At 42.9% G+C, this 13,778-nt stretch overlaps 1 protein-coding gene across 1 annotated transcript; it reads right to left on the reverse strand.

The window, feature by feature from the left end:
• Positions 1–255: 255 nt before the first annotated feature.
• On the reverse strand, positions 256–11,952 carry wdr19 (WD repeat domain 19). Its single transcript, XM_068750743.1, has 33 exons — positions 11,827–11,952; positions 11,619–11,734; positions 11,403–11,518; positions 11,136–11,216; positions 10,798–10,910; positions 10,541–10,714; positions 10,384–10,454; positions 10,122–10,294; positions 9,680–9,805; positions 9,486–9,581; positions 9,274–9,390; positions 8,691–8,840; positions 8,196–8,343; positions 7,488–7,707; positions 6,892–7,051; positions 6,671–6,781; positions 6,179–6,288; positions 6,032–6,089; positions 5,437–5,577; positions 5,241–5,323; positions 5,069–5,152; positions 4,831–4,977; positions 4,164–4,288; positions 3,917–4,026; positions 3,758–3,826; positions 3,561–3,638; positions 3,042–3,138; positions 2,818–2,942; positions 2,083–2,164; positions 1,840–1,990; positions 1,621–1,744; positions 1,445–1,521; positions 256–603 (listed from the first exon to the last, which is right to left on the reverse strand). The coding sequence occupies exons 1-33, from the start codon at positions 11,937–11,939 to the stop codon at positions 489–491; spliced, it is 3,861 nt and encodes a 1,286-aa protein (XP_068606844.1). The 5' UTR covers positions 11,940–11,952; the 3' UTR covers positions 256–488.
• Between the last annotated feature and the right edge of the window lie 1,826 nt (positions 11,953–13,778).

Below are 13,778 nucleotides of genomic sequence, written 5' to 3' on the forward strand. Positions count from 1 at the left end.
TTTACGTCATCAAACGGCGCAATTATTGTTCTTTTTTTTTTTTAAAGCGGTTGGCATCCAGTTTCGGTGGATTAGCGCCACCTTCCGGCCTGGAGTATATGGAGAGAAACCAAAAATAATTATGTTGTTGATAGATAATAATGGCCTTGTTTGCAAATATTTGTTTTAAATTGCAAATCCATTACTTGCAGAACTAGCTAATGAAGATGAAACGTGGAAATAGCATTTGTCAATTATTTATTGAATAATGGCTGTAGTTTGGCTCGACATAAAATCCACACCAACAACTTGGTAAACATTCTATTGAGGCACCTAAGTATTTATTTAGACAGCAGACATTAAACATTACTACTTTACATTTTTATTAAGCTTTGAAACAAAAAGGTCATACCTCAAGTTCAAATTTCACATGTATTGCTAAAAATAAAATAAAATAATCACCATATTTGTCAATAATCAAATCACACAAGAACAATTTTATTTTATTTTCACTGTTCAGGTTCATCAGCTGTCAGGTAAACGGAAGAATCAGAGATCTTCTTCACCTGTTGGACATTCAGCGTCTCAGAGCACATCGGACACGCTGTCTCTGTTTCCAGCAACCTGGACACACAAACCGTTCAGTGTACATCAGAGAATGTAGCAGTAAAAAATGACTGAACTTACAATTTTTTGTAGAATTTTTGACTTTTAGATTTTTGTTTTTATTGTAATAGTCACAAAGCTGCTGCATTTGTTTTCTTTTTGCACTACAAGAAAGAAAAGCTAAAACTCAGGACACCTTACTGGTGGTTTAGGTTGTTCTGTTAGTTTGTCCTGCAGACTGTTATTTTATTAACAACCTTAAACCTGATCCTTTTCTTTTATTTGTAAAAGCAAAATACTGATGTGCGCTTTATTTTAGATGAGAGGCTCAAAACAGGTCTGCAGTGTAACCTGTTCAATAAAATACAATTGTAGCATTGAAATGTGTGCGCCGTCAGTCATTTAATAAATCGGTATCATAAGAACTAAGAATAAATATTTGACAATAGTAAGCCTTGTACTTTAAGTCTGTAGCCAGGAGACATTTACTGTAGTTTAGGAACTAAACCAGTACTCAACTGGGTATTTTATGAAGACAGTGATGCAAACTTTGTTTGGAAATTGAAAACAAAATTGTGCCCAATGACCAAATCACAGCTTTGAAAAAAGAGCTTTGGTTAAATCTAGGTAAAACATTACCTTTTTCAATTTGATAAAAATCATGGTTAGACTCAAATGCGATCCGTGTCGGACTCCGACCAGAATACAACTATGCAAAGCACTTTAAATATAAAGTAGCTCCCAGAACCATCACAGATGAAGTCACTGAGACATTCTGAGAACCATTTTGCTCCAAATATGTTTTTCTTGAGAATTACAAAAATAGGATTTATGAATTTGTCAGTTCATGTTTACTTACAACATTAATTGTGAGTAGAGAGCAGGAAATTCACAATGTGGACACACGGACCAGTCTTCTTTCAGCATATGTCGACCCTGAGAAAAAAAAAAACAGTTCAAAAGACCAAATTATAAGAATGAAGGTTGACGTGAAACCATTTTGCCCAATGGAAACACAGTGTTGATTAGGTGTACCGTGGCAATGCAGTAGGGCAGGTTGTTGTTGCAGGAAATGCACAGCAGTTCATTCTGCTGCAGCTGAGAGCCACAGAAAGGACACGGAGTGGTTTCTTCCTCCAGTTCGGATGTATCTGGATGTCTGGAATGAAAAAGCAAGTTCAGTGTGGAGGGGAAAAAAGGAATTCTGTAAAGAGAGAAAACAAGTTTGCAGGAGAGCGGGAGGCGAGGCCTCACCTAACGATAGCCTCGATCTTCTTCCTGTGCGCCGGGTTGATCTCATTACGGTACTCTGGTCTCAACAGCATGGCGGCGAAGCCGAAAGCGGAGTTTTTCAGTCCAGCACGATGGCATTCAATAACTGCCGATGTCAGTATGGGAACGACATCTACGCACGCAAAGAATCAGAACACGTCTGTGGGACTTTTGAATTTCCATGACTTTTAAGCATCAATTCATCTTTTCCATCTTCGGACTTACGAGATGGAAACTTGCTGATGTTGTTGCTAACGCGGATGAGCATGCGAGCTGCTTTGATGTGGTCGCCCCGCTTCACATGGATCTATATGAAAGCACTTTATTTTACAAAGTCATCAATAATGCACTCAAATAATGTGAAGGTTTTTATCAGGTCACAATATGATGGAGAGCAATCCCACGTATCTGAGACCTGTAAGAAAAAAAAACAGGAGGACTCTGCTGAACTCGGAGTTAAAATGCAGTTATGTTTCCACCTCCGATTTTCCTAACTTTAGGAATGTTCAGTTCAAAGGGCCAATGAGAAGGCGGAGTTCAGCTCCGTTTTCCAAAACCCCTTCAATCCCTCTGCCTCAGCGGAAACCACCGAGTAGCGCTTTGCTCCGCTGCTCCTGCTGCACCTTTGCTTTACCAGAACAGCTTCTCATTCACAATGACGACCTGTGACCTGCTTTGAGCGGTTAGTCAGGCTCCTCCCTCAGGCTCCTCCCTCCTGGACTCACGGGACCCAGCTACAAATAGTTTAACTGGAGATGCCTCACCCTCCCTCACCCTCCACACTGCCTCCTCTTCCTCCTTCTTCTACAGGCGCACCGTAGTAAGCTGCTCAGAGCAACAAACCCTTTTCTGGTCAACATCCTGCACATCGTAGTTCTAACTGAGCATGATCCGACGCCTCACAGGGATGTGCAGCACCACTGCCGACCTCTGAAACAGGCTGGACTCAGCTTTACCGACCTTGACCAATAGGTATGAGTGAAGGATCATCAGGTTGGTGACCATCTCGGCAGGGATTTTGATCTTCTGAGCCTGCAGCTCCGTGTACATGCTGAATAATACGTCGTGGGCATTACGATAGTTCCCTTTGGGAGAAACATGCAAAAGCAAATTAAATACACAGAGACCGAGAGAGGATTTGTTAAACGTGTATCTGGAGAATGTTCACGTGAATGTATTTGTACCTGCACATTGCTCCTCTCTGGCAATTATGATGGCGGTGCGAGCCGCCTCCCTGTAGCGCTGCAGCGCCATATACAGACGGAACAGGTACTTTGCATCCTGGGAAGAGAGAAGGGAGGCAAACAAGTACCGTAATCAACAATGTCACTCTTTTTACATGGCGAAATAGCAGTTTGGGGGCAGCACAGTGGCGCAGTAGTCAGCGCTGTGGCGTCACAGCAAGATGGTCGCAGTTTCAAATCTGACTTGTGGTCTTTCTGTGAGGAGTTTGCAGTATTCTGATATGTATACACAAGTCAGAGCACACACACACACACACACACACACACACACACACACACACACACTCGAGATGGTTGAGTGATGGGCAGCCACTTAGGAGCAGCTTGTTGGGTTCGGCACCTTGCTCAAGGGCCCCTCGGCAGCACTCGGGAGGCGAACCGACACTTCTCCGGCTACCAGTTCACCCTCCATACTCTGGTTCCCAAGCCAAGTCTCTGGGGACTGAGCTCCTTGATTACCTTGGGCATGCCGTCACTCTCTCCCATCAGGTAATCGATCAGCTGAGTGGTCAGGGTGCTGTCCTTGGCCTGGCCCACCTGCAACACGCACGCACACACACACACACACACACACACACACACACACACACACACACACCAGAATGAACCAGCATCATTTTGCACTTGTACTGGGACACTCACAGAGACACACCCACCGTCTGTATAGCCATCTCAACCGCTTGGTTGTCATCAACGCTGGGGCATTTCAGGAAGTGATTTAGGGCCTGAGGAGAAACCAGTGGAGGGAATACATGTTTGGCATGCAAGATGTTTTGCGTTTGTAAAAAGTATGATGGGGAAAAAGGAGTTCTTACTCTGCTGTACTGCCCACACTTCTGGAAGAACTTGCCAGCCTGCAGGTGCTTCTTCTCTGCTGCAAAGTAGAGCGCAATACTCTGGTAGTCCTCTTGTGTTGCCTCAGGCCCTGAATAACAAACCACAAGAGTTGTTTTTAATTTTTATCTTTCATCTGAAAGAAAACATGACACAGAATAACGCTGTGTCACGCTAAGCTAATTCTAAATTGTAGCTTTGTTTTATAATAGAAACACGCAGACGTACCGATAATGTCTGCGTAGACCTCCATCTGGCCGTGCTGCTGCGCCAGTCGGAAGGCTTCGTCGTTGCACTGAGACAGCACCAGTAAGTAGATGGCCGAGCCGTAGTCGTTTAGCCCCTGGAAGAACCTGAGACGCACGTGAACACAAACAGAAAGCAGCGGATGAGAAGCATTGGAGGTAATAGATGAATAAATCCGTGAGCAAGAAGCTAGCTAGCAAAAGAAATGGACAACTGGGCAAAATCGGAGCCATTTATTAATATAAATTACTAATATTTGAGCATTCCAGCTTCTCTAAAGGTTTTTTTGCTCCTCTGTGTATTTGATATCAGTGTGAACTGAATATTCCTGGACCGTGTTGGACATTTGGACAGACAAAAGGAATTTGAAGACATCTTGATTATAGTCCCCCCCTGCTTTTATGTTTTCTAGCCTGAATAATTAACAAACAAAAAAAAAGAACTCCAATCAGGTGAAAGGTCAAATATAATAACTTGCTTAACTCTTGAGTTTATTTGATACAATTATTTTACCAGTACATCCTGTGCCAAGACAGTAACTTCCGCGTTAACAATAGAAAAGTGTCGTAGCTAGAAAGTAGAAATGTTCTTAATAAAAATCTCTTTAGCCCGTGGCTGCTAACACATACCTGACTCTCCTTTGGCCTACCTGGCAACCGTCTTTGCTCCGTCAATGCTCCTCGTCTCCCTGACGATACGGACCGCAGCCTGTGGTTGTTTCAGGTGGTCCAGGAGCACACGGATTGCGTTGTCCCAGTCTTTGGCACTCTCATAGGACTGTGCAGCTTCTTCATATCTAATACACGCAGTGCGTAGCATGTTGCATTTATTCTTCTCTAATAATTTCACCATCTTCAATGTGACTGACATTGAAACTCAGAACGTACTTGCCGTCTGCCTCTTTGGCTTTTGCATACTGCAGGTGGATCTTGGGAGAGGAAACTTGTGGAAGCATCTCTCCCACCTTTGCCCTGTGGTGGAACGCCCAAAAAAAAGGCAACGCTGCATAAGGTAGGAGAGACGTCTGCATGTCTCAATTTGAGTTTGCGTTCGTCTCACCAGTTCTTGCAACGGATGTAGACTGACGCTGCCTTTTCGTAATACTGGCCTTTTTCATAAAGCTGAGCAGCTTCAAAGAATTGCTTCAAGACAGAAATAAAGGCCGGAGAGGAGGATATAAAAAGCACTGCTTCACAGACAGGACGATCCCTGTATCCTGTTCAACTTTATTCGTGTCAGAAGAGAGACTCTTCACCTTCATATTCTCCAGTATGGCTCCACATTCCTTCTTTAGGACTCTGCTTGGGTGCTGAATTGCCAAAGCAGCTCCTCTCCTGATGTCACCCATTCTGATGGCCATCCTAGCTGTACCTGCTTGACACGTTTCGTCATGTTCCTGGAGACAGAAGAAAGAGAGGAATCCTCCGTGTGTTTGCAGCCATTTCATTCTGAACCACAAATCTTAAAAAGCACATTCAAAAATGTCTCAGCCTGTCTGCTGAAATCCTTTCTGCAAAGTGGTCTTTGTGCATAGAGAGGACAACAATTAGATAAGTTGAATAAGTATTTCCCAGGAAGCATCAGACATCAATGACTGGATCTTATGAAACAAAAATACTGGATGAAATATAGTAATAAGCCAAAAAAGGAAGGATACGTCGTCAGTGGTGAAGCTAGTTTGGAATTCTTACAGTGATGCCTGTGCACTGCTCCACCTCAGCCCAAACAGTCGGATGCATCTTTGGATGCATGAAGGCAGTTATCTATGTGACATTATTAATCCCAAATATTTATTTGGGGGCTTGAGTTTGCAAAGCGCAAAAATTCACATCAAAATATACTGCACTTACTTTATTATTGTGAGTCGTGCCTTTTTCATAGTGTGCCAAAGCATTTACATAGTCTCCACTACAGAGAGAGAGAGAGAGAGAGAGAGAGAGAGAGGTTAGACATAGCCTAGATCACAGTCGGGTCTTCTCAATAGTTTGCGTACGTACATAAATTCCAGATGGACGGCATATTCTTTCGATATAAAGGGAATCTGGTCTTCTGCTAGCCTCTTGGCTAACATGAGAGCGCTGTCCCAGTGTAACAGATCTTTCCTCATCTAAAAAGACAGACACACAGACACACACACACACACACACACACGCACACACACCATGGAAGCTGGATTTGCAGAGCATTTTTAATGTATTAGTATATATATATATATTTAATTACGGTAATTTTCTTACTCTAACATCAAAGGCAAATGTAAACAGACTGCATTTATCAATTGCTTTACAGCACAAGCCAGCATTCACCCGCTCACACTGCGGTGGCAGAGGCTGCTATTTAGGCAGTGATAATCACTCACCCAACAACCGGGGGTTGTGAACGACACTATGACATCCAGCTGACCCACTGAACTTCAGATTAGTGGACAACCCACTCAGATACCAAAGCATGATCACTTTGGCTGATTGCAATCCGCTCCTCTTGCTCACCTCTAGTGCAGCGATTGGACCGCTTGAGGACAGATAGAGGTCCTGAGCCAAGTTGTATTCTCCTAGAAACATAGCCAGATGCCCCGCCAGTAAATGATTGTCCTCCATACCCTGGAGAGAGAGAGAGAGAGAGAGAGAGAGAGAGAGAGAAGGTGCGACAAACAACAAACTGAAACATGAACTGTGGTGTGTGTGTGTGTGGTTGTGTGTATGACTCATACCTGGATGCTCTGCAGGGACATAACCATGCCCACGTCAGCCTTCATGCGATAGACCTGGATGGCGAGCTCAAGCTCCACGTGGACCAGGCAGGCTTTGCCTAACTCAGCCCAGCCCGTCTTACTGTCTGTGGACTGACACAGATCGTAGGCTTCATGGAACCTGGTTAGGAACGCACGCAAAATGAATTACAACATGTTTTTGTCATCTTCACATCATCTCATGTTTTCTTGTCCCCTTGAAAGCATCTGCTTACTTTGTGTCAGTGTTTGTTTTGTTAGCCCTTAAACATTTCCTTCTGGGTTTCTTTAACTGGTTTTGTTTGATATTGGGTTTTACATTTTCCTTTACTGCCATTTTGTCTTTTTTTTTTTAAATAAAGACAAAATGGATGATTTACAATCCTTCTCCTCTTACTCACCTCAATATAGTAGATGTTAATATATTCAATAAAAATACTATTACAGTACAACCGTTGTTACACAGGCTCAGTATACCCATAGAATCCTGAACAGAAGCATCAACCGACCAAACATACTTCAAACTGACAAATACCTGAAATATGCCCGATAATGTAAATATATAGCAAATGTAGAACCTCTTGAGGGTGAGCGCTTGTTCGAGCAGCTTGCTGCTCTCCGGCGGCGGTGGAGTATCTTCTGTGCTGCCTGCGGAGCGCTTCAGGAAGGAGTGCGTGCTGAGAGACACTTCGCTGGTCTTGCCGCTTGTCATCTGGCATGTCAGCTCCCCGTTGTGCAAGAGCAAAGGCTTCTGGGAGTGAAGGAGAGCAGTGCTGCCAGCCAACACCACCCGTGGGCCTTGAAGAAGAAGGATGAAAGTAATTAGATTACAATTATCTCTTTGTTGTTTTTTTATGTCAGAGGATGAAGGCGGAGGGGGCCAGATGTTTTGTGTCCTATCAGGTACATGGAACATATTAGAGCAACGGCAGACACGAGGCAGGCAAACATTTATTAGGCCAACATGTTAAAAGTCAGATTTCTAAAACCTGGTTCAGATTAAAGTACTTCATTATGCGACATCTTCAACACCCCTATAAGAAAAAGCAGCAGGGGACTCTTTAATCACTCTGTCACATAAAGAACCGAGATGGAATGTTTTGATGCACAATGAGACACTTTCACATGTTATTTACCATGAGGGCAACCGAGGGGGTTGTTTCTAGTAATGATAGACGTGTCTGTGTAAGTTCTCAGTCATCCAGGTCGAGGTAAATCAAGAAGAGCAAAGAATTGTGTGTGTGTGTGTGTGTGTGTGTGTGTGTGTTGTTGTGGTGTCACCCTACCATATATGGTGGTTTTATGCAGCACGTAGGTATAAACCTTGTCGTCGTCATACGCTACAAATACTCCTCTATCAGCATGCCAGTAGTCCCACAGCACTCCTGTGATGGTGGGCGAGAAGTTGGGCAGCTCAATGCAGGAGTCTGTTGTCTGGAATGGATGAAAACACACACACACACACACACACGCACGCGCACACACATTGCATTACATTGTAAATGTCGAGATTGTTTTTTATGGGGTTTTTTTTGCTTTCAGTAATAATTTAATGGGCTCAGAGTCCGTAATAATGAGGATGAATATTATCTATCTATCTATCTTATATTTTGTAGAACTTTAAATGAATAAATTAGTTCAAATCCCATCTTTTATTTTTTATACATATTTTAATATTTAAATGACTTACTTGTATCAACTTACACTGTGTGTATGTCCACTGCACGTCTAATAGCACAAATGCATAAATGTATCAAGTAATCATTTGTGCTGACCTTTGCAGGGGAGAGCAGGAAGCCGCCGTTCTTGTTGTCGATGAAAATCACTTGTGTGCCATTTTGGTCCGGATAAACCCTCCTCACACCAACCGAGTGCTTGTAGATGCTCACGGTTTCCCAATCCTCCACCAACACACACACCACATGGCCCGACTGAAGGCAGAAGGAGATGAAGCAATGTACGAATAAAGTGATGATGAAATGAAAAAAGAAGAAATGGAGGAAAACAATGATGAAAAAGAAACTCAACTCAGCACCCAATCCATATGTAACATCTGAATAATGATTGTTCAAATCCATAATTCAATTTAACCTTTGGGGTTAGGGTCATGGTACCAAGTGTGATACAACGATTTTTCCGATAGAGGGAAAAGAATGCACTTTCACTTGCAGCACAATTGCTGCAGATTTTTTTTTTTTTTTTAGATGACTGAAAATTTAGGATTATCCTTGATTTATGATGATGAAATAAAAAATACAGTTCTGTACTGAGCAAATACAGAAAAACTCAGAACATCAATCCCTTCAACTTACAATGTACAATTCATCAATTCAACTTACAATTCATGTATATATATATACTTACATCAGAGCCGTAGTAGAGAAAGTCAGCAGTGAGGGCATGGCACAGGATTTGACCTTGCCTGTCATCATCTGGAAACAACTTCATTTGCTTCTTCTCTTCCTGGTCTTTGCCTTCTATCTAAAAAATGCATACGGATAAATAACGATAGACAATGATGTCCATTAAATTACTGTTCACTGGTCAGTAAAAACAGAAAGACGTACATAACCCACCATGTGAAGCTGCACTTTTCCCTCGAACAAAGCTGCAGCATAGTCTGAGTTAAGGCACATACTCGCTATCGTCCCCAAATATTCTATGTCCTTCAGCTTTGTAAAACCTAAAAGAAAAATAACGCTATTTAGTTTGTGATTTATCGTCTCACACATAATAAAACAAATATCGACAGACCACACAACGGGGTAACCCCACCTGGTTCCTGGTCTAGCAAAGTGTAGAACCAGGCTCTGTTGTTCATTCCCACCGCCACATGGTACGGTCCCATTGCAATGAAAGTAGGTTCTACGTCAACCTGTATGATCACAGGGGTCTCCTGAAAAGCACAAGTACTCTCAATGATTTTGTACTCTTTTCTGCTTGTCTGTTATTTATCTTTTCATTTAATTGGCAGTTAAGATACGTATTAAGGAAGAACACATCTACTTTTTTTCTGTAAACTGAAATATGTGTGTTACTGTACAATGAACAGCGTTCCCCACATCATGGCTGCCATCAATGAAACCAAATTTCAGCGGCACACCCGTGGAGATCATTTCAAATAATTTTCCTAAAAACATTTAGTACACAGGCCAACTTTGGTGGAGGATTATTGATTTCCTTTTTGCTGCAATGTGTGCGTTTTCCTTCACCTCTTCCACCTGGTTGGACACAGTGACCTCCAGTAGGGAGGTGAGATAGGCTATCCGGGTACCGTAGCTGTCACCCAGGATAGGCAGCTTGGTGAGGAAGACATGGAGTGTCCCTCTCTGTGTGGAAACTGCCAACAGCTGTCCATCATCTGTCCAACTCAACTTGTCCAGACCTGGAAGGAAGTGATTGACGTGAAGTAGAAGTAGTCGAAATGTTCAACACCACCTCCGATGGCATGGTTAGAAAAGAGGACAGTCTCACCTTTGGTTTCTTCTTCCAGTTCAATGACATTGATAATATCGCTGAGCTCGGACAGCTCGTGGATCTTTATGCTACAATAACACATAGATTAGTTTAAAAAAAAAAAAACAATTGCTATGCAGTTGTTGTTGTCGTCATTTTTTAAGAGTGTGTGTACCTGTTCTCCCCACAGGAAGCGGCCTTATTTAAAGCCGCTGAGATGGCCACACAATTTAGACTATCTTTATGATTGCGCATTTGAAAGATCTCCTTCCCGATCTCCCTGACATGAGTGGAAATGACTACAAAGTACCCACGGGAGAAGCCAACCAGGATGTACCCATCGCCATACCTTGAAGAAAACACAAAAGATGGGAACTAACATTAGCGCAAACATCTGACTGCTGCGCGTTATTGTGTGATCACATGCAGTACCAGCAATAAGACACGATGTTTCCATAGTGCTGCTGGAAGGACAGTTCTTGCCGGTCTTCAGGGTTGCTGACATTGACAAGCGTCAGTATTTTCTTGTCCACAAACATGCTTACCTGAGGGGTCAGTATTTTCAAGAGGGTAAAACACTTCACAGTGACTTCACTGTACATTTAAATGAGATATCTCGAAGTCAACAAAGGTATAGCAAAATATATGCAATGTCATTTTAAATCAAGATGTGTGAACATGTATTTACTTTGTATACAATTATGGAGCATGTGTATAAAAAGTAAACTTAGTAAAAAAAAAAAAGACATTCATGAAACTCCACAGCTTACAGTGTTCTCTCCTTGAGCCGACCTTTCATTTGTCTTCATCACTGAAAAGCAAATATCGGCAGGTTCGCCCCGAAGCGTTGTCTGGTAAAAGAAGGGAATGGAAGACAGGATAAATGTTTATATTTTTGTTCTCTAATCACAACGTCACAGGCAAACAACCATATGTAGCTTTTGTGTAACATACTTCAAATTGTATACATTAACTCTAAAGTTACATGACAAATGCCACATATGAACAACATATTTGGGCTGCGTGTGTGTATGTACTTGTCTGATGGTGTCCCCCTCCTGATTGCTGATGCTCAAAGTGTTGTCGTCACTTCCCAGAGCAAGTAAATTCTGAGTGCTCCAGTGTCCACACGTGATCTTTTTGGTATGTTTACCTAGCATTGATGGAAACCAGGGGAGACACAATGAATATAATGTAAATAAAGCAAATAAAGATGTACAAATGAGTGTGAAATTGTTTTGTAGGTGTATTACCCATGACAGGAATTTTGCGTGAGGTCTGCTGATTGTAAATTAAGAGATTTCCTTTGATTGTCCCAACTGCCAACAATGGACCCGACTTTGACCACAAAATTATGGACATCTGATCTCTGATAAAACCAAGAATGGCCAAAAAACAAAGCAAACTTTAAGTATTTTGCTGTCAGAGCATTTGAAAAATGTGTTGTTTTGCTTTCCATACCTCATACCACTGTCTATCTGGGATGATTTATTGACACTTGCATCCCAGAGGAAGATGGAGCTGGATTTTGCAGCGATCACAGCTAAAATATCCCCATCTTTATCCCAGTCCATTCCCACACAGCGTCTGGGGAAAGCAGGACAATTAAGAATTCAAAAGGTAACTTCAAAGACTTTTGACTGGTGAGAGGAAAGCTTTTGATAAAGAGAAGAATTGAAGTAAATAATTATTTTTACCCAGGAAGGTTGAGCTCATTCCACTTTTGTCCATGTCGATCAAAGATTTTCACAGAGTTGTCATGCCTATATGAGAAGACACATCATATGCTTATGTAATGTACTGATTTGTGTATATATATGTTATCGATTGCTACATTAACTTCACTGAACTTCTAACAGCAGTTCACTTACCCCGCAACAGCGATATAATTACCAAGGCTGTTCTGCCACTTGTACAGTAGCCTCGAACCCGACCAGGACTTGTCATTCAGAATGAAAACACTCTGTAAACACAATAATTACAATTTACATTGTACAATTAGAAAAGGGTACACAATAGCTAACATGCTACGGGAGCAGATGAAAGGGCTGGAACTACTTTACTTTCGTTAAATGCTTGCACATTTTAATAGCTTATCAAGTTGGAAGAACTGTTCGACACCTAAAAAGCAATTCGTTAGTGGGCTGCAGTTCAGGTAGAAAGTTTGTTTAACCAACTTTAGCCAATGCAAGACATTAACATTAAATTTATAGTGTTTTCTCAAGTTTTGCAATGAGAGCTAAAGCTAGCTAGCTAAGACAGCTAGCTAAATGAAACCCTCTCGTGTGATGTAGCTCAAACCGGAACCGGATGTAACGCTACTTTAAGTTAATGCCCGAGCGCCAACCTTCATATTTGCTGCGTTATCTCGTCCGAACTTTCTTTTATCTTCATACGGCTTGGCCCAAGGATGTCGAGCGTGGCGTGTACCCCCGACAACAATGCTTCTGTCTGAAGCGTCTGCGGAAGCTAAAGCGATGTCATAGCAACAGCCATCAGCCAATGAGGAGCCTCTAAAGTGGTGCTTGATGAAAAATACAGGAAGTATGAAGAACTAGTCCTGTATCATCAGCAGGACCACCTGTAACTTTAAGCCGTCCACATGGAGTGAAGGAAAATAATATTGGATAATAATATCGAGGATAATAACATTTCATCTTGTAAGCTCCTCGGTGGGGGGGGATAAGATTAACCCTGAGTATCTCAAGTCTCTGGATGTGCAGGGACTGTGTTGGTTGACACGTCTCTGTAACATCGCATGGCAGTCGGGGACAGTGCGTCTGGACTGGCAGACCGGGGTGGTGGTCCCCTTCTTCAGGAAGGGGGACCGGAGGGTGTGCTCCAACTACAGGGGGATCACACTCCTCAGCCTCCCGGGGGGGGGGGGGGGGGGATTCCAGGCTGCTGGAGAGAGGAGGATCAGGCCGATAGTCGAACCTCGGATGCAGGAGGAACAATGGCGTTTTCCAGGTCGTGGAACACTGGACCAACTCTAGACCCTCCATCGGGTGCTCGAGGGTTTGTGGGAGTTCGCCTAAACCAGCTCACATGTGTTTTGTGGATTTGGAGAAGGCGTTTGACCTCGGCCCTCGTGGTATCTTGTGGGGGGGGGGGGTGCTTCAGGGTTATGGGGTCCGGGGCCCTTTGCTGAGGGCTGTCCGTTTCCTGTATGATCGAAGTCAGAGCTTGGTTTGCAGCAAGTCAAACCTGTTCCAGGTGCATGTTGGACTCCGGCAGGGCTTCCCCTTAGCACCGGTCCTGTTCATAATCTTTATGGACAGGTTCTCGACCAGAAAAAGGTGGTTTGCACATGGTGCCATTAAAGCGGGAAGGTCACTTCTCAACACCACCGGAAGCTAGTTATGATTTACAGTCTCCCTAACATAACAGAGTAAATCCGTTAGCTTATTGAT

The sequence above is a fragment of the Brachionichthys hirsutus genome, chromosome 17, assembly GCF_040956055.1.
Source record: "Brachionichthys hirsutus isolate HB-005 chromosome 17, CSIRO-AGI_Bhir_v1, whole genome shotgun sequence".
In the NCBI taxonomy this organism is placed as follows: domain Eukaryota; kingdom Metazoa; phylum Chordata; class Actinopteri; order Lophiiformes; family Brachionichthyidae; genus Brachionichthys; species Brachionichthys hirsutus.